The 24,294-nt window shown below is 37.1% G+C and overlaps 1 protein-coding gene across 3 annotated transcripts in view; it reads right to left on the bottom strand.

Moving 5' to 3' along the window:
* Positions 1–24,294, bottom strand: part of LOC133550654 (moesin-like) — a 41,138-nt gene that overhangs the window by 14,612 nt on the left and 2,232 nt on the right. For 2 of the 3 annotated variants that reach the window (XM_061896582.1, XM_061896584.1), the window contains exons 2-6: positions 5,009–5,092; positions 4,796–4,891; positions 4,428–4,702; positions 4,266–4,349; positions 38–184 (exon numbers count right to left, since the gene is read on the bottom strand). In XM_061896582.1, coding sequence (XP_061752566.1) covers positions 38–184; positions 4,266–4,349; positions 4,428–4,702; positions 4,796–4,891; positions 5,009–5,092 — 686 coding nt within the window. Of the gene's footprint in view, positions 1–37; positions 185–4,265; positions 4,350–4,427; positions 4,703–4,795; positions 4,892–5,008; positions 5,093–24,294 lie in introns of those variants that run through there. The other variant, XM_061896585.1, reaches the window with a different exon arrangement.

Below are 24,294 nucleotides of genomic sequence, written 5' to 3'. Positions count from 1 at the left end.
TGTCAAAGCTACATTGAACGTGTGTGTCTTCACTTACTTATCATTCTGTTCATAAATGTTGAGTCCCAAAGCATCCACTCCAAGCCACAACTCTGTTCCTTTCTTATTCTTAATGTTGAAGTAATTGACTCCATACATCTCCAGGTCTTGGGCAATCTTCAGGTACTCCATCATGGATTCCTCTCTGCAAACACAAAATATGTGTTTTATGTCAATAATTTTATTTTAGACATCCAAATGTTACAGCAAAACCACTGCCTGTGCTCCAATGATCTTTTCTACGTCCTCTCCTCTTCATTAGTTTTGCTTACCTTCGTTTTATAACTGATCTGATTATATGTATTTTACTGAAAGGAGGGTCTCATAAAGATAAATAATCACATCATGCAGGGTTCACACTGGCTGGTAAATTCTGGCCAGCAAAAAAATGTTTTGTAAATGTGTCCACAGTGTGACAGTATGGTTAACTATCCAGGGCGTTCCCTCCCTCATGCCAGTGTCAGCTTTGGTTTATTTTGACTATGACAATGCCACTGAAAGAGTGTGTGCGCGCGCGTGTGTGTCGCATCTGGGGAATGTGGGAACGAGATGGATAACATTCAGCTGGTGTTCTTTTTTGTTCTTAGTACAGAGGTCACCATTTTATTTAAAATACCTCCAAAACACTTATCTGCAACATGATTGGAAATGTCAACATGACATATTTCAATAAAGATTCAGCCAACATATGAACCTTTGTATTGAATTATTCATTTAAATCTACAGTATTGTTTAAATTGGAAGATGTTTTGGGATACATTGGGACCGTCTAATATTTGAGATGATAATATCGACTAAAATGATCCAATATTGGCATAAACAGGAGGTACCAGACAGTGTTTCTCACAGATTGCAAATGAACCTGCGGGGGTGTCAGCATAATATTTGCATAATCTGTGATGATACACATATTTGCTTTAAAAAGGCAGTAAAATGTTAAACATATATTACAATATGTGTTATTAATCATTCGTATAAACATACATTTTTTCTAATATATTGTTTGGGTCTATTTTTTAATTGTTGCTGCTTATTTTATATTACTACAACATAACACCTGCTGCACTTTGTACACCCCTGGTTCATTGACACATTATTCTGCTCTACCTGAATGTTGGAATTTAGTTTGCCAAATTATAGATGAGAAAATAACTATGTTTATTGATAGTCTCCCCAATGAAGTTACAGTAAAACTAAGAACACAAACCGTTTGCCTTGCAAATTGTGAATATGCAGTTTGCAATGGCTGTAAAGCGCTGGTTATGTGAGGAGGAGGTACACCTGTCAATACTTCTAATCTAATACCAAGTCAAATTCATTGTGTGTTAAACATGCTTGGCCAATAAAGCTGATTCTGATATCACATTTCAGAAATACTCACTCAGAGTCACATGCAGTGTTTATGAAGCAAAACCCCGACCAGCAGTACGGAAAAAAACCTTTGCGTTTCATAATTTGCAATTTACTGTGTGTGTCCCATAAAAATAGGCAGCTCTCCATGAATTGATTAACGTGGACTCCGACTTAAACAAGTTGAAAAAGTTATTCGGGTGTTACCATTTAGTGTTCAATTGTACGGAATATGTACTGTACTGTGCAATCTACTAATAAAAGTATCAATCAATCAATCAATCAATCCAAATTGTTAGTATGGTTGTCAGCTTTATCTAAATTGATATTTATTCATGACCAGTCTTACTTGTTGGTCATTGTATGTTTTGGTAATCCAATTTATTTTCATAAATGGCAATTTAAAAAATAAAAATAATTTGTACTTAAACTTCATTTTGAAATACAAAATAAAATTCAAAAACAAAATGTTGTTTTTTTATGTTGAAAAGCAATAAGTACATCTAAATCGGTTTAATTTTCATTTTATATACCAAAAATTAAAATCACCAGTCAGTAGAAATAAATAAAAAAAGACGAAAAACAGATGTTTTAATATTCCGACACTGGAACTGGAACTTGCTACTCAGAGATTAGACCGCGGACTGGCCTGGACTGGTGATTTTTGATTTTTGTTACATACTTGTTATGAAGAAAAAAGAAAAAAATATACAGTGGGACAAAAAGGTATTTAGTCAGCCACCGATTGTGCAAGTTCTCCCACTTAAAATGATGACAGAGGTCTGTAATTTTCATTGTAGGTTCATTTCAACTGTGAGAGACAGAATGTGAAAAAAAAAAAAATTAAGGAATTCACATTGTAGGAATTTTAAAGAATTTATTTGTAAATTATGGTGGAAAATAAGTATTTGGTCAATAACAAAAATTCAACTCAATACTTTGTAATATAACCTTTGTTGGCAATAACAGAGTTAAAACGATTACTATAGGTCTTTACCAGGTTTGCACACACAGTAGATGGTATTTTGGCACATTCCTCCATGCAGATCTTCTCAAAAGCATTGATATTTTGGGGCTGTCGCCGAGCAACACAGACTTTCAACTCCCTCCACAGATTTTCTATGGGGTTGAGGTCTGGAGGCTGGCTAGGCCACTCCAGGACTTTCAAATGCTTCTTACGGACCCACTCCTTTGTTGCCCGGGCGGCGTGTTTGGGATCATTGTCATGCCACGTTTCATCTTCAAATCTCTGACTGATAGAAGGAGGTTTTGGCTCAAAATATCACGATACATGGCCCCATTCAATCTTTCCTTAACACGGATCAATCGTTCTGTCCCCTTAGCAGAAAAACAGCCCCAAAGCATTATGTTTCCACCCCCATGTTTCACAGTAGGTATGGTGTTCTTGGGATGCAACTCAGTATTCAACACGACCAGTTGAGTTTATACCAAAAAGTTATATTTTGGTTTCATCTGACCACATGACATTCTCCCAATCCTCTGCTGTATCATCCATGTGCTCTCTGGCAAACTTCAGACGGGCCCGGACATGCACTGGCTTAAGCAGGGGACACGTCTGGCACTGCAGGATATGATTCCCTGTCGGCGTAGTAAGTTACTGATGGTACCTTTGTTACTTTGGTCCCAGCTCTCTGCAGGTCATTCAATAGGTCCCTCCGTGTGGTTCTGGGATTTTTGCTCACCGTTCTCATGATCATTTTGACCCCACGGGATGAGATCTTGCGTGGAGCCCCAGATCGAGGGAGATTATCAGTGGTCTTGTATGTCTTCCATTTTCTCACAATTGCTCCCAAAGTTGATTTTTTCACACCAAGCTGCTTGTCTATTGTACATTCACTCTTCCCAGTCTTGTGCAGGTCTACAATTCTTTTCCTGGTGTCCTTCGACAACTCTTTGGTCTTGGCCAAAGTGGAGTTTGGAGTCTGACTGTTTGAGGCTGTGGACAGGTATCTTTTATACAGATAACAAGTTCAAACAAGTTCCATTAATACAGGTAACGAGTGCAGGATATATACACACACGCATGCATATATATATATATATATATACATATATATATATACAAACACACACATTCATATATATATATATGTACCTGAGATCGGCACCAGCGCCCCCCGCGACCCCAAAGGGAATAAGCGGTAGAAAATGGATAGATAGATAGATATATATATATATATACATACACACACACACAAACACACATTTTAGATATAGTTATTTTCAACACAAAAAACCGAATGCTTTATTTTGAATTTAATTTAATTTTTTGTCAATCAAAATTAATTTCCCTTTCATGAAACAAAAATTCAATAACCAAAACATACACTGACCCTTGTTGATAGTAGGAGATAATGTTACTTATAATGGTCATGATTTTTTTTAAAGACAATTTTGTTGAGAAAAACTATTTCAAATAAATAAGGCACTTATTTCACAAATTGAAGTATATTATTGTGAAATGCATCCAGTGGCGTTGCAGTAAAAGAAGCATAATGTGTTCATTCACGTCATGACATATGACTTGAAATTCGTTTGAGGGAGAGGCTGCTGCATACATCACACATGAAGTCAGTATTGGTATATTGGGTATCATTAAGAAAGACAAGATTTATCAATACAGAATTTTTAAAGGTATTGTTAACATATTTATTCAGTCGTATTATGACACCATAACTTATATTTCAAATACCAATAAAATTATATTATGAACTCTGGAGCCTTGGACAACGCTTCTTACTAAAGGGGGCTGGCAAAAGAGAGAATGCAGAGCACACACAGTACTTGCATAGTGGAGTACAAATAGTTCTAGTTATCATTATAATCAGCTGAGAAGAACGAGGAACAGTGATTACCTCATCATTCCCTTGTGCTCTTCATGCCACACTTGAATCCTCTCCTCCCACTGTTCTTTGCTGAGTTTGTGCTGGTCCAGTACTCTGATGACAAGTGGATAACCATAAACAAACTGGTACATACATCTTGGTGTGACTTGTGTGCTGTGTGGTAGGAGTTACCTCTGAGGGAGCAGATGTTCATTAGACAGATAACCTGCCGTGTGGACTTCCTTGTTGTAGTCTGCATACTTCGCTTGCACCGCATAGGAGGCCAAGAGAACGGCTGTCTCTGGGGGGCAGTAGATATCATCATTTAGGATTCCCTCCTTCACCTGCAGGAAGAACAGCCGCTGGGTGGCATCCTGGATTAACTCCTCGGACACATCCTCAGGAAAGAACTTGGCACGGAACTTAAACAGCAGCGGACTCTCCTTCCTCACATCTTGGGCAGTGACCTGAAATGAAAATTCAATTATAGGTGAAATAGCAACAAAGCATACTGACATTTTAATGATGTTTCCTTTGAGGCAAATCAATGAAGAGCTCACCTTCTTATTGAGCTTGAGCCAAGTAGACAAACCCTTGGTATCCTGGTACTGGAGTCCAAAGTACCAAACCTCCCTCAGCCCGATGGTCTTCACCACCTGAAAACATAAGGAAAAATCAATGCATGCAATCTCTAACACTGCATTACCAAGAGCACCACTAACTTACTTGTTTGCCGTTTGGGAACAATTACAAATGATATTCAGCTTTCCTACCTGGTCAAACAGTTGCTTTCCTGTTGTTGTGGGCTGAATGGCAAACTCCAGTTCTGCATCCATCGTGGTGACTCGTACACTAATCTGAAGCAGACACAAAATAGAACAAATTAAAATGACTTTACCTTATTATTTTTCAGTGTTCATTTATTTGTGGCTGCTCGCTATAGAATCATTTGGGCCGCCATGAGTAGATTTGGTGCTACCTTTTGGGAACTATCCTTGTTTATACAGAGACTTTCATTATAAAACCTATTATTTTGAAAGCAGCACCCGGTGCTCGTTGAGAAAAGCAGTATGTGCTTTCCTGTTGGAGTCTGGTGATGAGCGGTGCTGGGTTTCCTCCAGAGTAAAACCATTTGTTTGCAATTGAATTTATTTTAATAGTTTTTTTTTTAATTGAGTAAAAATCAAGTTGCAGACTCAACATCAAACTCAATGGATAGGGCAGACCATAAGCAATAATTATTTCATTGGTAAAATAATCTACTAATAACTAATCTAACAAACATCAAAATAATCTTAAATTGTAGGCCTAATCTGAATACCCGCTAAATAAAGCTGGCAAAAGCGATCTCTAGCAGACCAAGTGCACATGAGGTGTGTTAACAAGCAGAGTTAAGATGCCTTTACCTGTACGGAATTCTAACGACACGTTAGCGCCACTGACAGTGCAAATATAATTTGTTTATGAGCTAGGGTGAACAGGTAGCGCCAAATTTATTTGTGCCGGCTGCTGAGTAGGGACAGGCGATGTGAACTAAAATCTATATTGCAACCTCCTGTAATAATGATATAAATCACAATACATTATTTGGTACATAAATGACAACAGAATTACAAAAGTTCCAAATTTGGCTACTAAAGTACAGTGTATCAGGAAAGTATTCATAGGGTTTCACTTTTTTCACAGTACACACAATGCAACATAATGACAAAGTGAATACTTTTTTTTTTAAGAGAGATTTTTACAAATTTTATAAACATAAAAATACAAGAAATTACATGTACAGCCTTTGACATGAAGCTCAAAAGTGAAATCTGGTGCATCCTGTTCCAACTGATAATCTTTGAGATAGTCCTACAGCTTAATTGCAGTGGTAAATGGTTGGTTGGACATGATTTGGAAAGGCACACCTGTCTATGTTTAAGGTCTCATACTGGACAGTGGAAGGAATTGTTTGTAGACCTCAGAGACAGGGCTGTCTCGATGCACAAATCTGGGGAAGAGTTTCGAAAAATATTTGCAGCCTTGAAGGTCCCAATGAGCACAGTGGCCTCCATCATCGTAAACGGAAGAGGTTTGGAACCACCAGGACTCTTCCTGGCTGGCTATCTAAACTGAGAGATCGGGGGAGAAGGAACCGAGTCAGGCAGGTGACTAAAAACCAGATGATCACTCGGTCAGACCTACAGCATCCTCTTACAGAAGGACAACAATTTCTGCAAGAATCAACCAATCAGGCCTCCAGGATGGTAGAGTGGCCAGACAGAAGCCATTCCTTGGTAAAAAAAAAAAAAAAAGCATATGGCAGTCCGCCTGGAGTTTGCCAAAATGTACCAGAAAAAACTCTCAAACCATGACAAAACAACATTATAAATTTGTTCGCTTGACGCTGTAAAATTTTCAGGACACAGTTACAATGTGTCTTTAACATGCATTACCACAATAGTATTTAAAGCTGAAACTTTTATAATTTTTATTGTATATCATCTATATCGTGCAACCCTAGTGCCAAGCCTCAACAAATAAATGAATGTATGGGAAACACTGTCATGTATGTTAGCCTAGGGAAAGTGCACAGCATTCTTGAAAGGCCAGTCACTACATTTATTATAAACTTTAAGCATACAATCTGGACTGAATATTTAAGTATTAAAATGTAGATTATTCAACAGTGTGCATGTGTGCGTATCTAAAACTATTTTCACACAGTGATCATCACAGTTTATAAGTGAAAAATTATATTTTTCCTCCAAGTAGATTCCATGAAAGACCATGTGTGTGAAACAATTAATGTGCCCGTTTGGTCCAACCCCAGCATGGAACTTATCTAAAGGAAGTAACCACATCCTCTGGTGTTGAAGCCTTGTGAGGCCTTTTCTGCTTCACCCTCAGGAGAGTGGCCTACTTCCTGCCATGTATCAAGCATTCAGTTCAATGCTATGCACTCTGCCAAGAAAACACTAATACACCTATTTGTAGTTGCTTTGTAACCACTGAGGAACTTCCTGTTCAAGTCAAGAATGCACTGAGCTCATATCATACATCACAGGAATATAATGCATATAAATATTTCCGGATTTTGAGAAAGAAGGGAAGGGATTTTTAACTTGTACTGTAGAAGCCTGCATTTAGTCAACCATGCCTGCCTGTCTCTGAGGTCACACAAATATTATATCTACTTGGGAGTCAAAAAAAAAACTGATTGTGTGGCTGTTTGTTTCAAACTGTCTTCTTAGAGTTGATGAAAACAGCATCACACATGCCTACTGGGAAATAACTGCAGGCTGAGGCCCACGCCTGCCCTGAACAACAATGGTACGCATTATTTCCTGGTGGTAGGGGCTGACAAGCGTTGCGTTCTTTCCCGTTCATGTCAGCAGAACCCCATTTACAGCTGAGGACACTTGCCCCTCTGTCACTTCCTGTCATCGCCAGGAGTTAGGTTGCTGGGAAATCTCGGTCAACACTGAGGGTCTACAGAAAGGCCTACTACAGCATCATCAAAAGACTAATATGTCAACAAGAAACAATTAAAAAAGTAATTTCAGATCACTATGACTCTGGCTAGCCTTCAGCCGATTCATTGGCCAATGATGCATGAAAAAGGAAGCACGCGGCTACATTTTGTGCTTGTGTTAGGGTGTGTCGCCCACACTATTCTTAGTGCACACTCACCCCCGCCCTTCTCAGCCCACGTGCCATGTTTCCATGCTTTCGTCCTCATCATTTTACTCATGCCAACTCTACACTGGAAGCTGTCTACATTTTTTTACCATATATATATATGTATATATACCATGCCGGTGACTTACTTTTAACAAATACTTGTTGTCATATACTTTGACAATGATAAATTTCCACTTACTGCCTTTACTTTGTACTTTTTCAAGGCGACATTTGCTTTATATTACTTTAACCATGGCTTTAGGTTGATGCACAAATAATCACATGGCACTCTAATATTCCTTTTGATGTCATACCAAATAATAACTTTCTAACACTAAAAACAAAAGCCTACCAAAACGTTAAAATGCACAACTGATATTTTGAGAAAATATGGTTACCGTCGGAATACTAATACAAAATCATATGCTCTTAAGATGAGACACGATACATTTACAATGTTTAAAGGTTGTCCCCAGCAGCCTCATTCTGGTTCAAAAATGTATGTATCTATTATCTAAATATGGATGCTGTCACAGATTAGATCATTTTGAGCAGGGGTGTCCAAACTTTTCGACTCGAAGGCCGGATTGGGCTAAAGAAATTCAACAATAGATTAATATAGAACTTTTCTGATCCCCGAATATATATATATGTATATATATATATGCACAAATATATACAGCCTAGCCCCTATACATATATTTTGTGTACATATATTAAATATACTATAAACATATGATACATACACACAAACAACGTATATAGTATAGACAGTATATATGTATGTATATATATATATATATATATATATATATATATATATATATATAAAAATCTGACATAAGTGTACTTACAGATATAAGTAATTAAATAAGCATGTAAATAAATCTACCATGAATTGATTAACGTGGACCCCGACTTAAACAAGTTAAAAAACTTATTCGGGTTTTACCATTTAGTGGTCAATTGTACGGAATATGTACTTAACTGTGCAATCTACTAATAAAAGTTTCAATCAATCAATCAAAAAAATTTTGATATGGAAATCCCATAGATGTTTTTACACCCAACCTAGCTAATAACTTTTGGTTTCTAGAATGTTGAAGGCAATCAAAGTTACTTAAAGGGTCTGGTTGGCTTTTTGGTTTCATGGTGGTGCAATTGGCAAGCATTTTTCCGGTTCCTACAACGTTACATATTAAGTTCTTTGAATGTTACCGAATGTTCTGGAATGGCAATGTTTTCAAGTCAGCATATTATTTTCATACTAAATTAAAGATGGAAATTTGACAAACGTAAAAATACAGTACCTACTGCGATAAACCCAAATTTTCCAGGGTAATTACCATGGATGCCAGCAAACACCAACACAAACACACATTAAGATGCTTTTTTTTTGCCACACAGCAGAGCGTTGATTGTGAGGAAACAACAATCCATCCATGCATCCATTTTCTACTGCTTGTCCCTTTCGGTGTTGCGGAGGATGCTGGAGTTTATCTCAGCTGCATTTAGGCGGAAGGCAGGGTGGGGTACACCCTGGGCCAACACAGATACACAGACAACATTCACACTCACACACTAGGGCCAATTTAGTGTTTCCAATCAACCTATCCCCAGGTGCATGTCTTTTGGAAGTGGGAGGAAACCGGAGTTTCCGGAGGGAAGCCACGCAGTCACGGGCAGAACATGCAAACTCCACACAGAAGGATCCCGAGCCCAGGATTGAACCTTCGTATTGTGAGGCACACGCACTAACCCCTGCTCCACCGTGCTACAACAATCATTTGTACCAAAATAGCACTTGAGTTTGCATTGATTAAAGCAAGCTATAACAGACCAAACACATAACTTTAACTACTTCAACTTTAACAACCCCACCTACACTTAAGACCCTGACGACAATGCAAATTGACGTATGAACGATAAACCATTGATTATTTAGAGTATGTAAAAGTTTGACTATTACTTTGTTTACTTCCCTGATGACATTGTTATTGTTTTGTGATCAATCAGAAATATCAATCAGCTAAAATGCGCCAAACATGAGAAAGTGTGCACTATAATGCCCTTTGAGACACTAGAGATTTAGGGCTATATAAGTAAACATTGATTGATTGATTGATTGATAATGGATTTATAAATGTGTAATTTTTGATTTTTTATATATATATATATATATATATATATATATATATATATACATATGTTATAATGTTCATCAGGAAGTGTGTTATGTGCAACCGTGTGTTGACTTTATTTTTTAATTATAGTTAATTTATAGAATGAGTGGGAAAAGTTGTTTGCATTGGTTTATATGAGGCAGATGTGTGGACTCGAGTCACATGACTTGGACTCGAGTCATAAATTGTATGACTTTAGACTCGACTTCACAAAATGTAAAAAGACTTGCAACTTGACTTAGACTTTAACATCAATGACTTGTGACTTGACTTGGACTTGAGCCTTTTGACTTGACATGACTTGCTACTTTCCCCAAAATCCAATGATTAAAAAGTTATTCAGGAGCGCTCTGTATCTGTCCGTGTCTGTCAGCGTGTGTGCGATGAGAGTGTGTGCGCTACCTGTCAGTACAACAGCCAATCAAATTACATTCACGTTATTTTCGTCACACAGCATTCAGCCAATCAAATTGCAGTAAATCCAACGAAAAAGAGCTCTCAAACAACACGCCAGTGAGGAAAAATTATGCCAAAAATAGTTTTGTTCGGGTATTAAAACTACGACTTGGTCAACAGAAAACGAATTACAATATGCAAACTTGCAAAGCATGCGGTTCGAAAATTACAGACAGAGACGCAACAAATTCCAACTTCGCTCGACATTTGAAGATGCACAAAGAAGAGTAAGTTTTGAATGTAAGTTAACGTTTATTGGCTGAGTAACGTAATTTTTATTTGCTGTATAGTTAAATAAGTGAGGCTGTAAACTCACTGCTAACGTTATAACCATTGACATCTTATAAGGGTACGCAGCATCGAGCGCTACTGCCTACTGCCGCTGACAAGACGAGACGCGGGGCCACCATCTTGGAGTGGTGATCCGCTCCGCTCAGTGCAATTCATTTGGCAGGAGCAATGAACTGTCAGCGCATTTTATTCATTTTACCTCCCTGAATACCAATGATATTCACGTGCTTTTTTGTCATACGTGGAACTATGATAAAGGACACATTTTTTGGCGTGTTCATAGTTTGCTTAACAGTAATAGAATATTTTTATATGCTATAAGTGACCAGATGTCCAAGATCAAAACTGGGAATAATAATCCCAAAAAGGGGAAAAAAACAGTCAGCTATTTTTAAGTTGAAGAAAAAATATGATTAGGTTATGCTGTATACACATGCGTAAATCCTACATAAACAATGTATGAATACATTAGGTACCTATATATATTATGGACCTATAAACTGTATCTCTGTTGCTGCAGCAGCAGAGAGTTTGAACACCAGCCCAGAATCTTTGTTTTCTACCTGTCAACTGTCTGTTTAGGCTGCTCGCCAGCTCCTCATCACCACTTCGAGATGGCGGCCAAATTGCTCGCGTCACAGCAGCCAATGCTGCATCTACTTATAAGATGTCTATGGTTATAACGTCATTGCAAAATAGACAATCTGTTGCGTCCACTGCAGTTTGTTACCTTATTCATACTTTTTGTCAAGTGATTTTTTTTTAAGCAGGGTTGCATGAGGTACCTACACATGTTACGTTAGTCAATGTATCACACACAGTAACGTAACGTTAGACAGTGGTCAGCAGCACTGCGTAATGTAGCCACCAACAAAAAGACAAACATAGTCAAATAAAGGTCAGTTAAAATGTATACTATATTAAGAATATGTGTACATATTCCATGAGGCCGTGAAATCTAAAAAGTACAACTCTGTTCATTGTTATGTTCATGTATTTGTTATGTTTTTCATGTGTACGCACACATCAACACACATACAGTATGAGATGAGATCAATGAGATAAGGTAAGAACAGGATTGAAACTGCTGTGGAACTAGTTACAATGCAATATGCCATGGAAATACAATGTTAACACCTTTGTGCAAATAAGTACAGTTGCACTTGTTTTTTCAAATGTGTTTATTATGTAAAGGAATGAGTTAAATGTTGAAAATAACTGGTTAATAGTGCTATTAGGAAGTGCAATGTCAGCACTATTTTTTTTAGAATAAATACATACAGCGTTTTAAAAGCATACACAATCTGTGTAAATATATTAATCTGTGGTTAAAAGGACTTGAAATGACTCGAAACTCAAAATGCAGGACTTTGGACTTGACTTGAGACGTTCCAGTCTTGACTTTCGACTTGCCTGTCTTGACCTGGGACTTGACTTGAGACTCGAGAACAAAGACTTGAGATTTACTTGTGACTTGCAAAACAATGACTTGGTCTCACCTCTGATATGAGGTGATGCTGTGCTCTTTCCACTTGAAAATAAAACTTGTGGTCGTTAGCTAATGTTTCCATTGACCTCCACGCGAGGACAGCAAAATGTTTCCAATAGCCTACCAAGGTAATTCGTAGGAGTAAAAATTTTGGCAAAAATACACCGCGGGCCAACCTTTTTGTTAAACTTATATCTTGCCGGCTGCACTGACGACTTTGGCGGGCCGTAGTTTGGACACCCCTGATTTAGTGTGTAAATTATGTCATCTGCGTCATTCACAAGTCCAACATAGCACACGCGTCCTCTGTGCACGGCAAATCTGTGCCACGCACAAAATTTAAAAAAATAAAAAAAAGCGCATAACAATTTTCAAAGTAACTGATGAAACGCGGCCACAACAGATAGAACACATACAACAGTTTTTGTCATCATTGTTCAATTATTGTAATGTCTGTCAAGACGTTTTAAGGAGGACATGAACTCCATCGATCACTTTATTGAGCAAAATTCTTTATAGTTGGCCAGAAACACATGACCAAAACATTGGTAAAAAAAAAGTTTCTATTTAGCAATACTGGTCATTTTTTGCCGTAAAAATCAAATTAAAACCAACAAGAAACAAAGATTTGTTTAAGAAGGAAGATAAGGGATTGTACAATTCTGGCGTAATTCTGACTCCCGAACAAAATACGAATGAGATGTAACCGAATGAAGCAGGTATGTTAAAGGCAAATTATAAACTGTACACAAACCTATTTTATTTGCATTTCTGCAAGCCCACTGATTCACTTTTTGCACAACTGGCAAAATATTCCAGAACAATAGCTACATTCCTCTGGATATGAGTAGGGGCACAAACGGTCTTTTCCTTCAGATTTAAAACCAACTTTGTCATATCAACAGCAGTCGCTCGCTCACTTGCGCCAACACATGCACATAAGGCACTTAGCCCGTGACGCGTTTACAGCCACACAAAAAGTCGGACAACTCCAACATCACACAAAATGTGTAATTCCACAATGATCTACCAATCAAATGTGTGCTTATTCTACCGTAATTGATTGATAATCTTCATTTTTAAATATTAATCATGAAATTAAGTTATTATATTAAAGAAAAACTAATAAATATATATTTTACAAACAAAGTTACAGGAATGTATGTGCACATGATTCCATGCTTACATCTCATTGTGCAACATATGAATGTTTTATAGCAACTAAATGCGATATCTGAAAGGGGTACAAATTATTTCCAAAGCAGGACCCCCACCAGACATACAATACTAGTACACAGTTCATAAAAAACAATATTTGTTGTTATTGTCTTTGTAAGTAGGCCAAAACACTTGTTTTAGAAAATAATCTCATGGAAATGACTGCTGTCATTTTATTTATAATAATAAGAAGTGTAACCTGTTATTTAGTCAGGTTTGAGACAGGTGGGCTGCTGGTGTGCCATTGCTCACATGTGCTCCACTGAGTGCTCAAGTTTTTGCGTTTGCTCACACACATTAAAAATTAGAGGGAACATTGCCCTCAACTAGTGTTGCGTGCAATCGAAGATATACCATACATTTAGCCAAAGATAGAGATTTCAATACTATCGCAGTAATGCATGTAGATGACACGTTCCAGCTGTGTCCTACAAATGCCAAGCACACAAATGCATCCTCAATGTAGCATACTTGCTCGCAAGTTAACATCACCTCTAAGGCGACAAAAAAACAGTTTTTTTACAGCTGGAGGACAAGGAATAGTTAAACATGCTACACTACGCATCATGGGAGGTTACAAAAAAGCACTAAGCAGGAGCTCTTAAATGTAAACAGGGGAGGCGGGACAATACAGACATCAACAATACCAAGAGTACTATTAATACTGTATATGGTCGATATTACAGTAATTAAGCCGATATTCTTTATCATCATATATACATTTTTTTTGTCACTTTTGTCATTTATGAACTCGTAAAATAGGAGCCCCTTGTAGTTTCTGCTTTGGTTTAGTTATTTTGTACTGTTGACTTTATTATGCATTTTGTATATAATAAAAAGGAATGAGGAAATAATTTAATATTAAGAAATATTGTTGGGCTGTTATCCTGTGTTTTGTTGGGATTACAGTGGTGATCAAAAAATGGCATTATTTAATGATCCTAAAATGTCAAGTATGAACAAATTTGCGGTATCATTTAAAACTAAGAATTACGCCTGGGCGATAAATCGAGTTAATCGATAAATTCAAGTCTTTTTAATGCAGAAGATTTTAAAAAACTAAAAATCTATGTTTTTTTCTCCTCTTGCTCCTGTTTATTTTTTGCCCTCATTAGCTTCCGCCCTCTCCCTTATTTCCTTAGCGGAGATTCACACACCTAGCAAAACTTGGCTAATGCTAACGCCAACTAGAGCAAGGTGTTTGTTCTAAAGAAAAGTGTTGTCAGTGGTTAAGATTTGCGGCAACAGGTATGGAACAAATGACTGCACGCCGCAAAGTTTGTTTAAAAAAGGCAGCAGCACAACAAACTTATTCCAGTATCTGAAAACAACGCATTGAGACATGTGGGGAAAATACAACTTTTTACGAGGCGAACAAGAACATAGCAAAAAACAAACTCCAGCTAAAAAGTAGTTTACTGTATTGGAATCATTTACACAAGGTACCATGTATGATGAGAAAAGAAATGCACAGAGTGATCACTCAGTATATGTCCATGCAATAAATCAGTCCAAATTCTCAAATAGTTTAGCTCTAAATAAGCCTCCTATAGCCATTAGAAACACCTTAATCCAATCGTGTTCGGTTTTTGAAAAGTCGGACTGACACACATAGATTATGGGATTGGAAACCAGATCTATCGAGAAGGGGTGTACGGCAGGAAAGGACCCTTACTTATTAATATTGCGCATGGGCCCGTCTCAAGGCGCGGGAAACACCCCTGAAGCAGACACCATTCAATAAATACATAGCAATAATCGCAATGAAGAGGACACTGTTTATTTGCTTCACAAATTAAAAGAACACAACATTTTGAAGTGTATTTATGGTACAAAAAAAGAAACAAAGATGTATTTAAGAAGGAAGCTAAGGGAATGTACAATTCTGCGGAATTCTGACTCCCGAACATAATAGGAATGAGATGTAACAGAATGAAGCAGGTATATTAAAGGCAAATTATAAACTGTACACAAACCTATTTTATTTGCATTACTGCAAGTCCACTGATTAAATTTTCGCACAACTGGCAAAATAGTCCAGAACAATAGCTACATTTCTCTGGATATCAGTCGGGGCACAAACGGTCTTTTCCTTCAGATTTAAAACTCCTTCCATCGATCCACAGAGCCTTTAGGATGAACTTTGAAAATTTTGAAAGTTTTGTTTCCATGATTTTTGTCGCAAAATTCCTTAGAAAAAACTTTCGGTCTTTCATTCGAAGCGCAATTTAAGATACTTTTTTGAAGTAGTATGCTATTTAACGGTAACATAGCCATTAGAGACATAATATTTGCAATCGGTGCCAATATTACAGCGGACACCAGTTAAAACAAGTTGTAAGGTTCTGCAAATGGCTAGGGTGACGCCATAGGTCAACCGGAAACATTATTTTAATTTGTCCGCACTATTTTTATTTGATTATTTATTTGCATGCAATGTGCAATTCTAAATTTTTGTTTTCTGAAGTATTTGATTCAAGACAGAAGTAATGCCTCGCAGAAAAAGCTCCTAATTTAGCTTTTTGAAAATGATTATATCTGGTCGAAAAACAACAACATTACCAGTGTATGCAGTCACTACATTTATATGCATTAAATTAGTCTAATTTGTCAAATACAGTTCGGTTTTCTGTATTTTCACAACAAAATGTGATGTCCCAGTGTCCATGCACTCTTTCCTATGCGACTAATGGTCATACACCATGTCCCTCCGTACACTGGGGAGCGCTTGATTCCTTTCAGCGCGAATAAATGTATTGCTTTTCCAGTTAACCTATGACGTCCCACCAAATTAAGATATCTTTACCACTAAAGCCCAGTTCTTGCTGTGCTTGTTGTCCGCTGTAATATTGGCACAAATATTACGTCTCTAGTGGCTACGCTAATGTTAAAAATAGCAGATTGCATCAAATAATTATCTTAGATTGCGCTACGAACATGACACTACTACCAAGAAGGTCTCGGAGTTATTGGATTGGAGGGAACGGGTCCGAAGCAAAGACTGTTAGGAGAGACTTTGAGTTGTTTTGAAGGAATTTTTGAACGGAGAATGGAAAGAAAACTTTGGAATGTCTCGAAGTTTATTCAATAAGCTTTGTGGATTGATAGGAGTTTTAGGTTAGAAGAAGACTGTTCGTGACTGCTTCAGATGGAGATTGCCCAAAATAACTTGCAATTTCTTGTGTACAAGCTTGCCAGTTGTGTGGAATCTAGAGTTATTGCTAACCAATTTGAAGTACACAAATGCAGCATGCAAAGGTTCGTGTACGCTTTCTTTTTTGCCTTGTAAAATTCCTGCTTCATTATCTTACGTCTCACTCGTCGGGAGTTTGAATGAAGCCGGTATTGTAGACTTTCTTCACTACCTTTTTAAATAAATCTGTTTGGTTTTCTCCCATAGATGCACTTCAAAATGTTATGTTCTTTTAATTTGTGAAGTAAATATACAGTCTCGTCTTTATTCCAATTATTGCTATGTTTTTATTTAATGTGAACTTTTGAATATAAAATTTGAGATTTTATTTATAGGCCATGTACCCCCCAGGCCTACTAAGAATAAGTGCTTAGTACATTTAAAGAGAAGTTTAGATGGATCAACAGAAATTAACAAGCAGATTAATAATAGTTTTGAGAAAATAATACAACTGGAATTTTATGTCGGCAGCTAAATTAGGAGCCTTTGTAACCGGTTTTGAAACGATCCTCATATCATTCATATGCCAAATAATGAATCATGATATTACTCGTAATCATAGAAGGCTGCAATATATATCACAAAATAGATTTTACGCCATATTGCCCATCCCTACCCTCAACAATTGTGGTGGAAATCTCATATTTTATTTTACTTAAAATAATGCAATGCAATCATGCCATGGTCTAATCCCTAGGCATATCGGAAGATTAAAATCTAAAGTAATCTGTGACGCAAAAAATAGTTCAACAAAACCTCTAGCATCCGAGAAACTAAAGAAGAAAACTAAGATCAAATACAGGAAGCTAAAATCTATTGAAGTGCTTTAAGAATGTAAATAACACATAACTACATTTCTTGGTTCACTATGCATACTAAATTACCTTACAATATTCAATGAGTAGAATGTCATGAAAATCAGATTAAGGCTTTTAGAAAATTACAGAAACAGTACAGATAAATCAAATGATGCGTAATTGATAATACTGGCTAACGCAAAGGCAACATATAATTTATTATGCTAGTGCGGGACTGGTAACAGGGTGACTTTAACAGCAAAGAAATAAAGAAGATATTAATGTAAGGGGACATTCTATCTATATATGAGAAACACTGCTATCTAACTCCCTTAACTCCTGTTTAATTTACATTGTTAGTGAGCAGAATACTGTTGGTCGAAGTTTGTGGGATTGAATCAACAGCACCTTTCCTGGTTACAGCCTAAAAGTGTAGTCTATTTTGCTTCAGTTGCTTAAAGACAATATTACTCAAAGACATTAATAATCATCAATGAACCGATAGACATACCCAGCTCTAATTTGTAATTCTGGGACATAACTCAAAACAGTCATAAGTGAAAGTAAATATTTTCCACAACTTAACCTTAACTAAATCCTTAACAAAATATTATGGGTTTCTTCGTGGTAAATGTGCTACCCCTCTATAAAGGGTTTTGTTATGTGGGCCTAAAACTAACAAACCCTAATGTGTAACAAAAGGTATGTGATCAATACACAACATTGTTTGTATGATTTCAATAGGTTTGTGTTGAACCTACATTTAGCAAGTTAAGGAGTTACCAAAACAAAAACGCCCTGTGGCTGTGTACTGTTGGGTGTCTGCCGTCCAGATGTGTTTACAGCTGAGTGCTATATGCATCCGAGCATTACGTTTAAAGAAACCCTTCAGTTGAAGAGTGCAAACTGGCAGACAGGAAGAGAGAGGGATGAAAGGGAGGATGAACTTTCTTACAAAGCCAGGAAGGGTCTTTCCCATGACCATTGTTCTTTAAATAACATACAGTACATGCGCACATACATACTCAGACGTACACTACATAGTGCCAGACAAGAGACAAGTCCTGTTTTTGTTGGAAGGTTAAAATTTGTCACACTTTCGCAGCCTACATCAGAGCTTGTACTCCAACACGTCTCCTAGTCTCATTCAACTACTGAAAGCACGTTCACTAATACTTGTGTGAGGAGAGTCAATAGATCAAGTGCATAATTCACTGTACAAACATTTGGCAAAAACTCAAGACTTGCTCTTATCTTTAAAACAGCCTCAGTTTGATTGTAACTTAAAAGTGAAGAATTGGACGCGCCCAAATGTCAAAAATGAATATAAAGGTACTCACATTCCAAAGTTTAAACGTCTTGCGAAATCCAAAGAGAATCAAAGACAAAAAATATCAGAAATATGTGTAAAAAAAATAAATCTATCACTTTTTCCAGCACGTCTACTGCGACAAACTGCTAATCTGCTGGGCTATGTGCACTACAGCCTCCTTAAATCCCCTGCTAGCATACCTCCACGTCTTTCCATTCACCGAATCACCATAGCCACACTTATTCAATATTTGTCCTTCTAACAAGCAAACCACCAATGTCTTGCGACTCAAATGGTAAGTTACGCTACAGCTTTAAAAAAAAAAAAAAAAATGCATACGATAGTGGATGTGCGTAATTGTAACATTGATACCAAGTAAACAAGCTTTTTGATAGTAATGCAAAAATGGTATAATAGACAACTATTTTTTCATAACTATAGTTTGTGGTTCAAGATCCTATTTCGTTCTGTGGAGTGTTATAAAAACAAATCAGAGGGACAGTTTCAACGAAAATATAGCCACACAGTGATAAAATGGCACTTTAAAGGCTGATAAACTGCTTTAGTGCAATCTGGAGTGGTGCACTGCATGTGAGGAGTAGGCAGGGGGAAGCAGGGAGGAGACCAGCTAGACCATGATGTGAAAGTCCATATAAGGCTACAGGCGAGGAAATTACCAGAAAGGAACTGATGTAAGAGCAGAACATTTGAGTCACACCGTGGCTTCCTTGAGAAACTCGAGCACTTGCCAGCAGGACAGCAGCACCATGCGCACCACTTTTGGAATAATTGTCACTTTTGATAGCTGTGGAGGTTGATAGGGTTGACTAAAAGAACAAATATATACTAAACAATAAAGTTAAACTGTGAGCCAATCCCACTGAGGATGTGGCCACATATTCACAAGACAACTTTCACTGGGCAAAGAGGGAACTTTGTTGCTGAATAGGTTTATCCAGCTTCTTTCTTTTATATGATTTGCTTGCTTAGTTTTGCCAGAAACTTATAAGCAATCTTTTAGAAGGACACAGTCACATTACACTGCAAAGGGAAAACATTTTAGCCCTAAGTATTGTTCTTCAATTATTCCTGTCATTATTAAGGCCAATGACCTTCCTCTTGACCACTCATTGTCCCTTTAGAGTTTCCTCTTTTCCAACAAGAACCAAACAATATAGCGGCATAGCACAATGTCGTTGCTTATTGCTTGTTAACGGATTGTAAAAGCTCTTTTTGAGCCTGTGAATACTTTACCAAACAGACGATGTTGTGAAGGCTAAAAGTATCCTAGCTGCACTTGGTGTTGACTGTTGGCACAAAGACAGTCACCTACATACAGAATTTGAAAAGAATCTAGTGAACACCCACACTGAAGACCCTTACAATTTTTTCCGCTTTTACTTCAAAACATGCATTTTACAAGTAGAACATACTGGACATAATGATAGAATTTACTTTGCCAAATTCAACATTTGAACCAACACAGGTCAAAGACTACGTTTCCATGCACTAAATTACACGTTTCCATGCTCTAAATTAGTCTAATTTCTCAAATAGTTTGTTTTTGTATACACTAGCTACTGAGCAATTGGCCATACGCCGTGTGCCTCTCGTACACTGAGGGGCGTTTATTCCCTTTTAGCGCAAAAAAAATTATTGCTTTTCTGGTTGACCTATGACATCACACCAGGCATCTGCAGCTCCCTTTAAGTCAACAGCGTAGCTTTGTTGTACCCGATGTCTGCTGTAATATTGGCACATATTACAAATGATCTTTAATGGCTATCCTGATGTTTAATAGAAGATAGCATCAAAAAATGATCTTATTACGAACATGACACTACAAACAAGAATGTATCGGAGCGGATGCAGGTCGGAAGTAAATAAAGGCAGGAGACTTTTTTCAAAGGAATTGTCAGGCGGACAATCATGGAAAAAAAAAAACTTTCAAAAAAGTTTGAGTTCATTCATAAGGCTCTGTGGATTGATGGAAAGAGTCAACCAATACTGTTCCAAATGAAAGTTCTGGACTATAATGCCAGTTGTGTAGAATAAAGGGGTATTGTTCATCAATTTAGAGTGCACAAATGCAGCGTGAAGAGGTTTGTGTACGCTCTATTATTTGCCTTTAATATACCTGCTTCATTCTCTTTCATTTCATTCATATTTTGTTCGGGAGTCTGACTTAAGACGGCATTTTACGAAGCTACCTTCTTAAATAAATCTCAAGTTTCTTTTTTTCTCCCATCTATGCATTCTCAAATGTTGTGTTCTTTTAGTTTGTGGAGCAAATAATCAATCTCTTCTTTATTACAAATTTTGCTTATTTTTTGCTTGAAAACAGGATCTGCTTGCGGGTTATATCTCGCGCAATGAGACTGGCACATGCCAAGTGTTCCCTCTTACACACACCCACTCGAGAGATCTGGTTTTCAATCGCGTATATAGATAGTACCGGTATTTTATTGATTCCTTGATGAAAGTAACACATAATCCAGATGTGTTAGTCTTACTTTTCAAAAACCAAACACAATCGGAGTAAGTTGTTTCCATGGGTTGTATAATGCTTAATTAGAGCCGAACTATTTGAGGAATCTGACTAATTTAGTGCATGGATATATACTGATTGTTATCTCATATGTCTAAAGGCACACCTTATTTTGCTGTTTTCTAGACTACACAAGAAGTTATTACTTTAACAAGATTTTACTTTTTAAGCAAAATTCTGTAAATGTTCATACAACTGTGTTCTTACGGCACACCATAACAACAGTTTGGAAGATACTTCAGTTTTAAAGACCAGTTTAAATAATTTTCTGTATAGTAAAAGGACTGGTTGGCTTATGTGCAAACAGTGTTATTGACTTTGATCAAAAAATGCTAACTTCTCGCATGCATTTCTCCTTTCTGTCCTATTCACTTGTACTTTTGTGTTTACCTCCTTTGCCAGGAAGAACAAGTTTTTCCAAACAGAACACTTAAACAAAGGAAGAGGCTTTCCAGGCTTTGGCTTCCTATTAGCACTATGGTTAGCCATGACTACTGCTAGCCAGAGGCTGCACTGAATCTGTTTACAAAGTCTGCACACTTCCTGTCCACTTCATGTTCACAGTGTGGAAACTCGGCACGCTTTGCACACCAAAATAATCTAATAAATTGATGTAGCATCCTACCCCTATCGCAGAAACAAATGCGACAACAAAGCCGTCTCCCTTTTTACGGCTTGTCAATTTCATTTTGTTTAACTTACAAGAAACAATTACATTCAAATGTTCATACTAATCATTGTGTTAAGTGAATTATTTTATTGATGTTTAATTGTCATGAATTACAACAAAATATGACGTTTTTAATTATGATGCACATTTAGCCTTAGAACAACTTCATATTAAAAATGTTCTCAATAAATTGTGCATTTCTCGTATTATGACTTTATGAAATAAAATACAACATCTCATAATGGTTTAACATTCTCCTTAAAGTATTATTTATTTTATTTGTAGGTAGTAGCCTGTATGCCCCTGTGTAGTTTTATGTTTCATCAATAAAATAACAGATTCATTTATAATACCTAATTGGAAATCCTCACTTATAGAATCCAAACTTGAAAAAAACAGCTATCTGTATTAGAAACTAATATTATCCTGACTCAAAGTGTACTTTTTAAAAGATGATACTACGATTGAATTTTTCCTTTAATTTGTGTGTTAGTTGGGGCGGCACGGAAAAATCATAAAAAAATTGAGCAGCAGCTATCAATTAGTTTGTTCAAGTAATCTGATAAAACACACTTTAAAGCCTCAATACGTATTTTAGGGAAATAGTTGAAATACAAGTTTTGTGCTTGTCATAAGTTTAATTACTTTTTCTAATAAATGCACATCATCAACATTAAAATTGCACTTGTAACCTGAGTGCTTTAAAAAAAAAAAAAAAAAAAAAAACTGCTTTCCACCACTTCATAGATCACGGCCTCCAGACACTTAGGGTTCCACTGTGCGCATAACTGCAGCAGCCGTGCAGAAACTTTGTTCGCGTAGTCAAAGTTCTAGACTCTCTATACTCTATTTGATCAATTTTTATTAGATACACTCAATAAACCATTAATCAAAACAATAAAATATGAATAAAAGTTTTTTTCTAAACAATTCATTCTTGCAGCCCTGATATGGATTTACAAGCGCATGCAATCTCACCAGCCATACAGCGAGCCTCACTGATCAGTACGAATTGGCTATCACCACCTCGTGGTAGGAGTGATCGCATTCATTAATTGACATGGCTTCATTATATGCAAGGCAATGAGCGTGCAGTTGACTTTGTGAATTATTTTAAGTCATTTGTAAAAAAAATAAAAAAAAATAAAAAAAAGACCCCTGACAACTAGCCTTACTGGACCTCCCACAAAGAAAAAAAAAATGTGATTGCATTTGTAAGCAAGAAAATTATAAAGGAGCATTGTTATGGTGTGTTCCATTTGTACTGGGAACTTGGATCTTCTGAGTTCCTAGTCGGAATTTTAACTGGAACGCCCCTTGAGTTAGTTTAAAAAACGGCTGCTTTGGATGCAAACAATGTTATACGCTTCCATAATATCCGTTCTTAGCACTTCTGATTTTTTTTTGTCACGCTACATCAGCCATGTACGATGTGTTGTTTAATGTTTATATATGGTAACGTTACTGTAGCGTAAACTAAATTTATTTCATGTGTTTTATAAGTTCTACGTTGCTAGCAATAGCGTCTGGGTTTCCTCTTCTTCCACCGTATATGAAAATTGCAAAAATGTTCCCAGGTGCAGCTGGGATAGGCTCCAGCAGCCGCCGCAACATTGAGAGGTACAAGCGGTAGACAATGGATGGATGTTTACATTCAGGCAAGCACAAAAATAACTTCGTGGATGTGGCCATTTTGAGTTCCTTTCGACCTTGCAACTCCAACGCTCACAACTCGGCTTTGACATTCTCAGCTCTGACTTCCAACTTCCGAGGTAAATGGAACGCACCATTAGATGGTTTACAACCATTCTATGCTGTAAGAATGTGTAGGTTTATCCATCCATTTACTACCGCTTGTACCTTTGCGTAGGTTTACGTTTATGGAAATCAGCTAATAACACACACTCGTATGGTATTGTATTTCTGCGTTCATCAAAGCAGTTTTAGAATAAAGTTAAAAAGTTGTCACACATGCATCCTCTGTATATGACCCATCACCCTTACCCCCTGGGAGGGGAGCAGTGAGCAGCACTGGCCGCGCCCGGGAATCATTTTTGGTGATTTAACCCCCAATTCCAACCCTTGATGCTGAGTGCCAAGCAGGGAGGTAATATGTCACATTTTTATAGTCTTTGGTATGACTCGGCCGGGGTTGGAAATCATGACCTACAAATCACAGGGCGGACACTCTTAACCACTAGGCTACTGAGCAGGTGTAAATATTAGGGTTTATGGA

The sequence above is a fragment of the Nerophis ophidion genome, linkage group LG04, assembly GCF_033978795.1.
Source record: "Nerophis ophidion isolate RoL-2023_Sa linkage group LG04, RoL_Noph_v1.0, whole genome shotgun sequence".
In the NCBI taxonomy this organism is placed as follows: domain Eukaryota; kingdom Metazoa; phylum Chordata; class Actinopteri; order Syngnathiformes; family Syngnathidae; genus Nerophis; species Nerophis ophidion.
The sequence above is the reverse complement of the archived record's forward strand: the minus strand, read 5'-3'. Positions and strand labels throughout refer to the sequence as shown.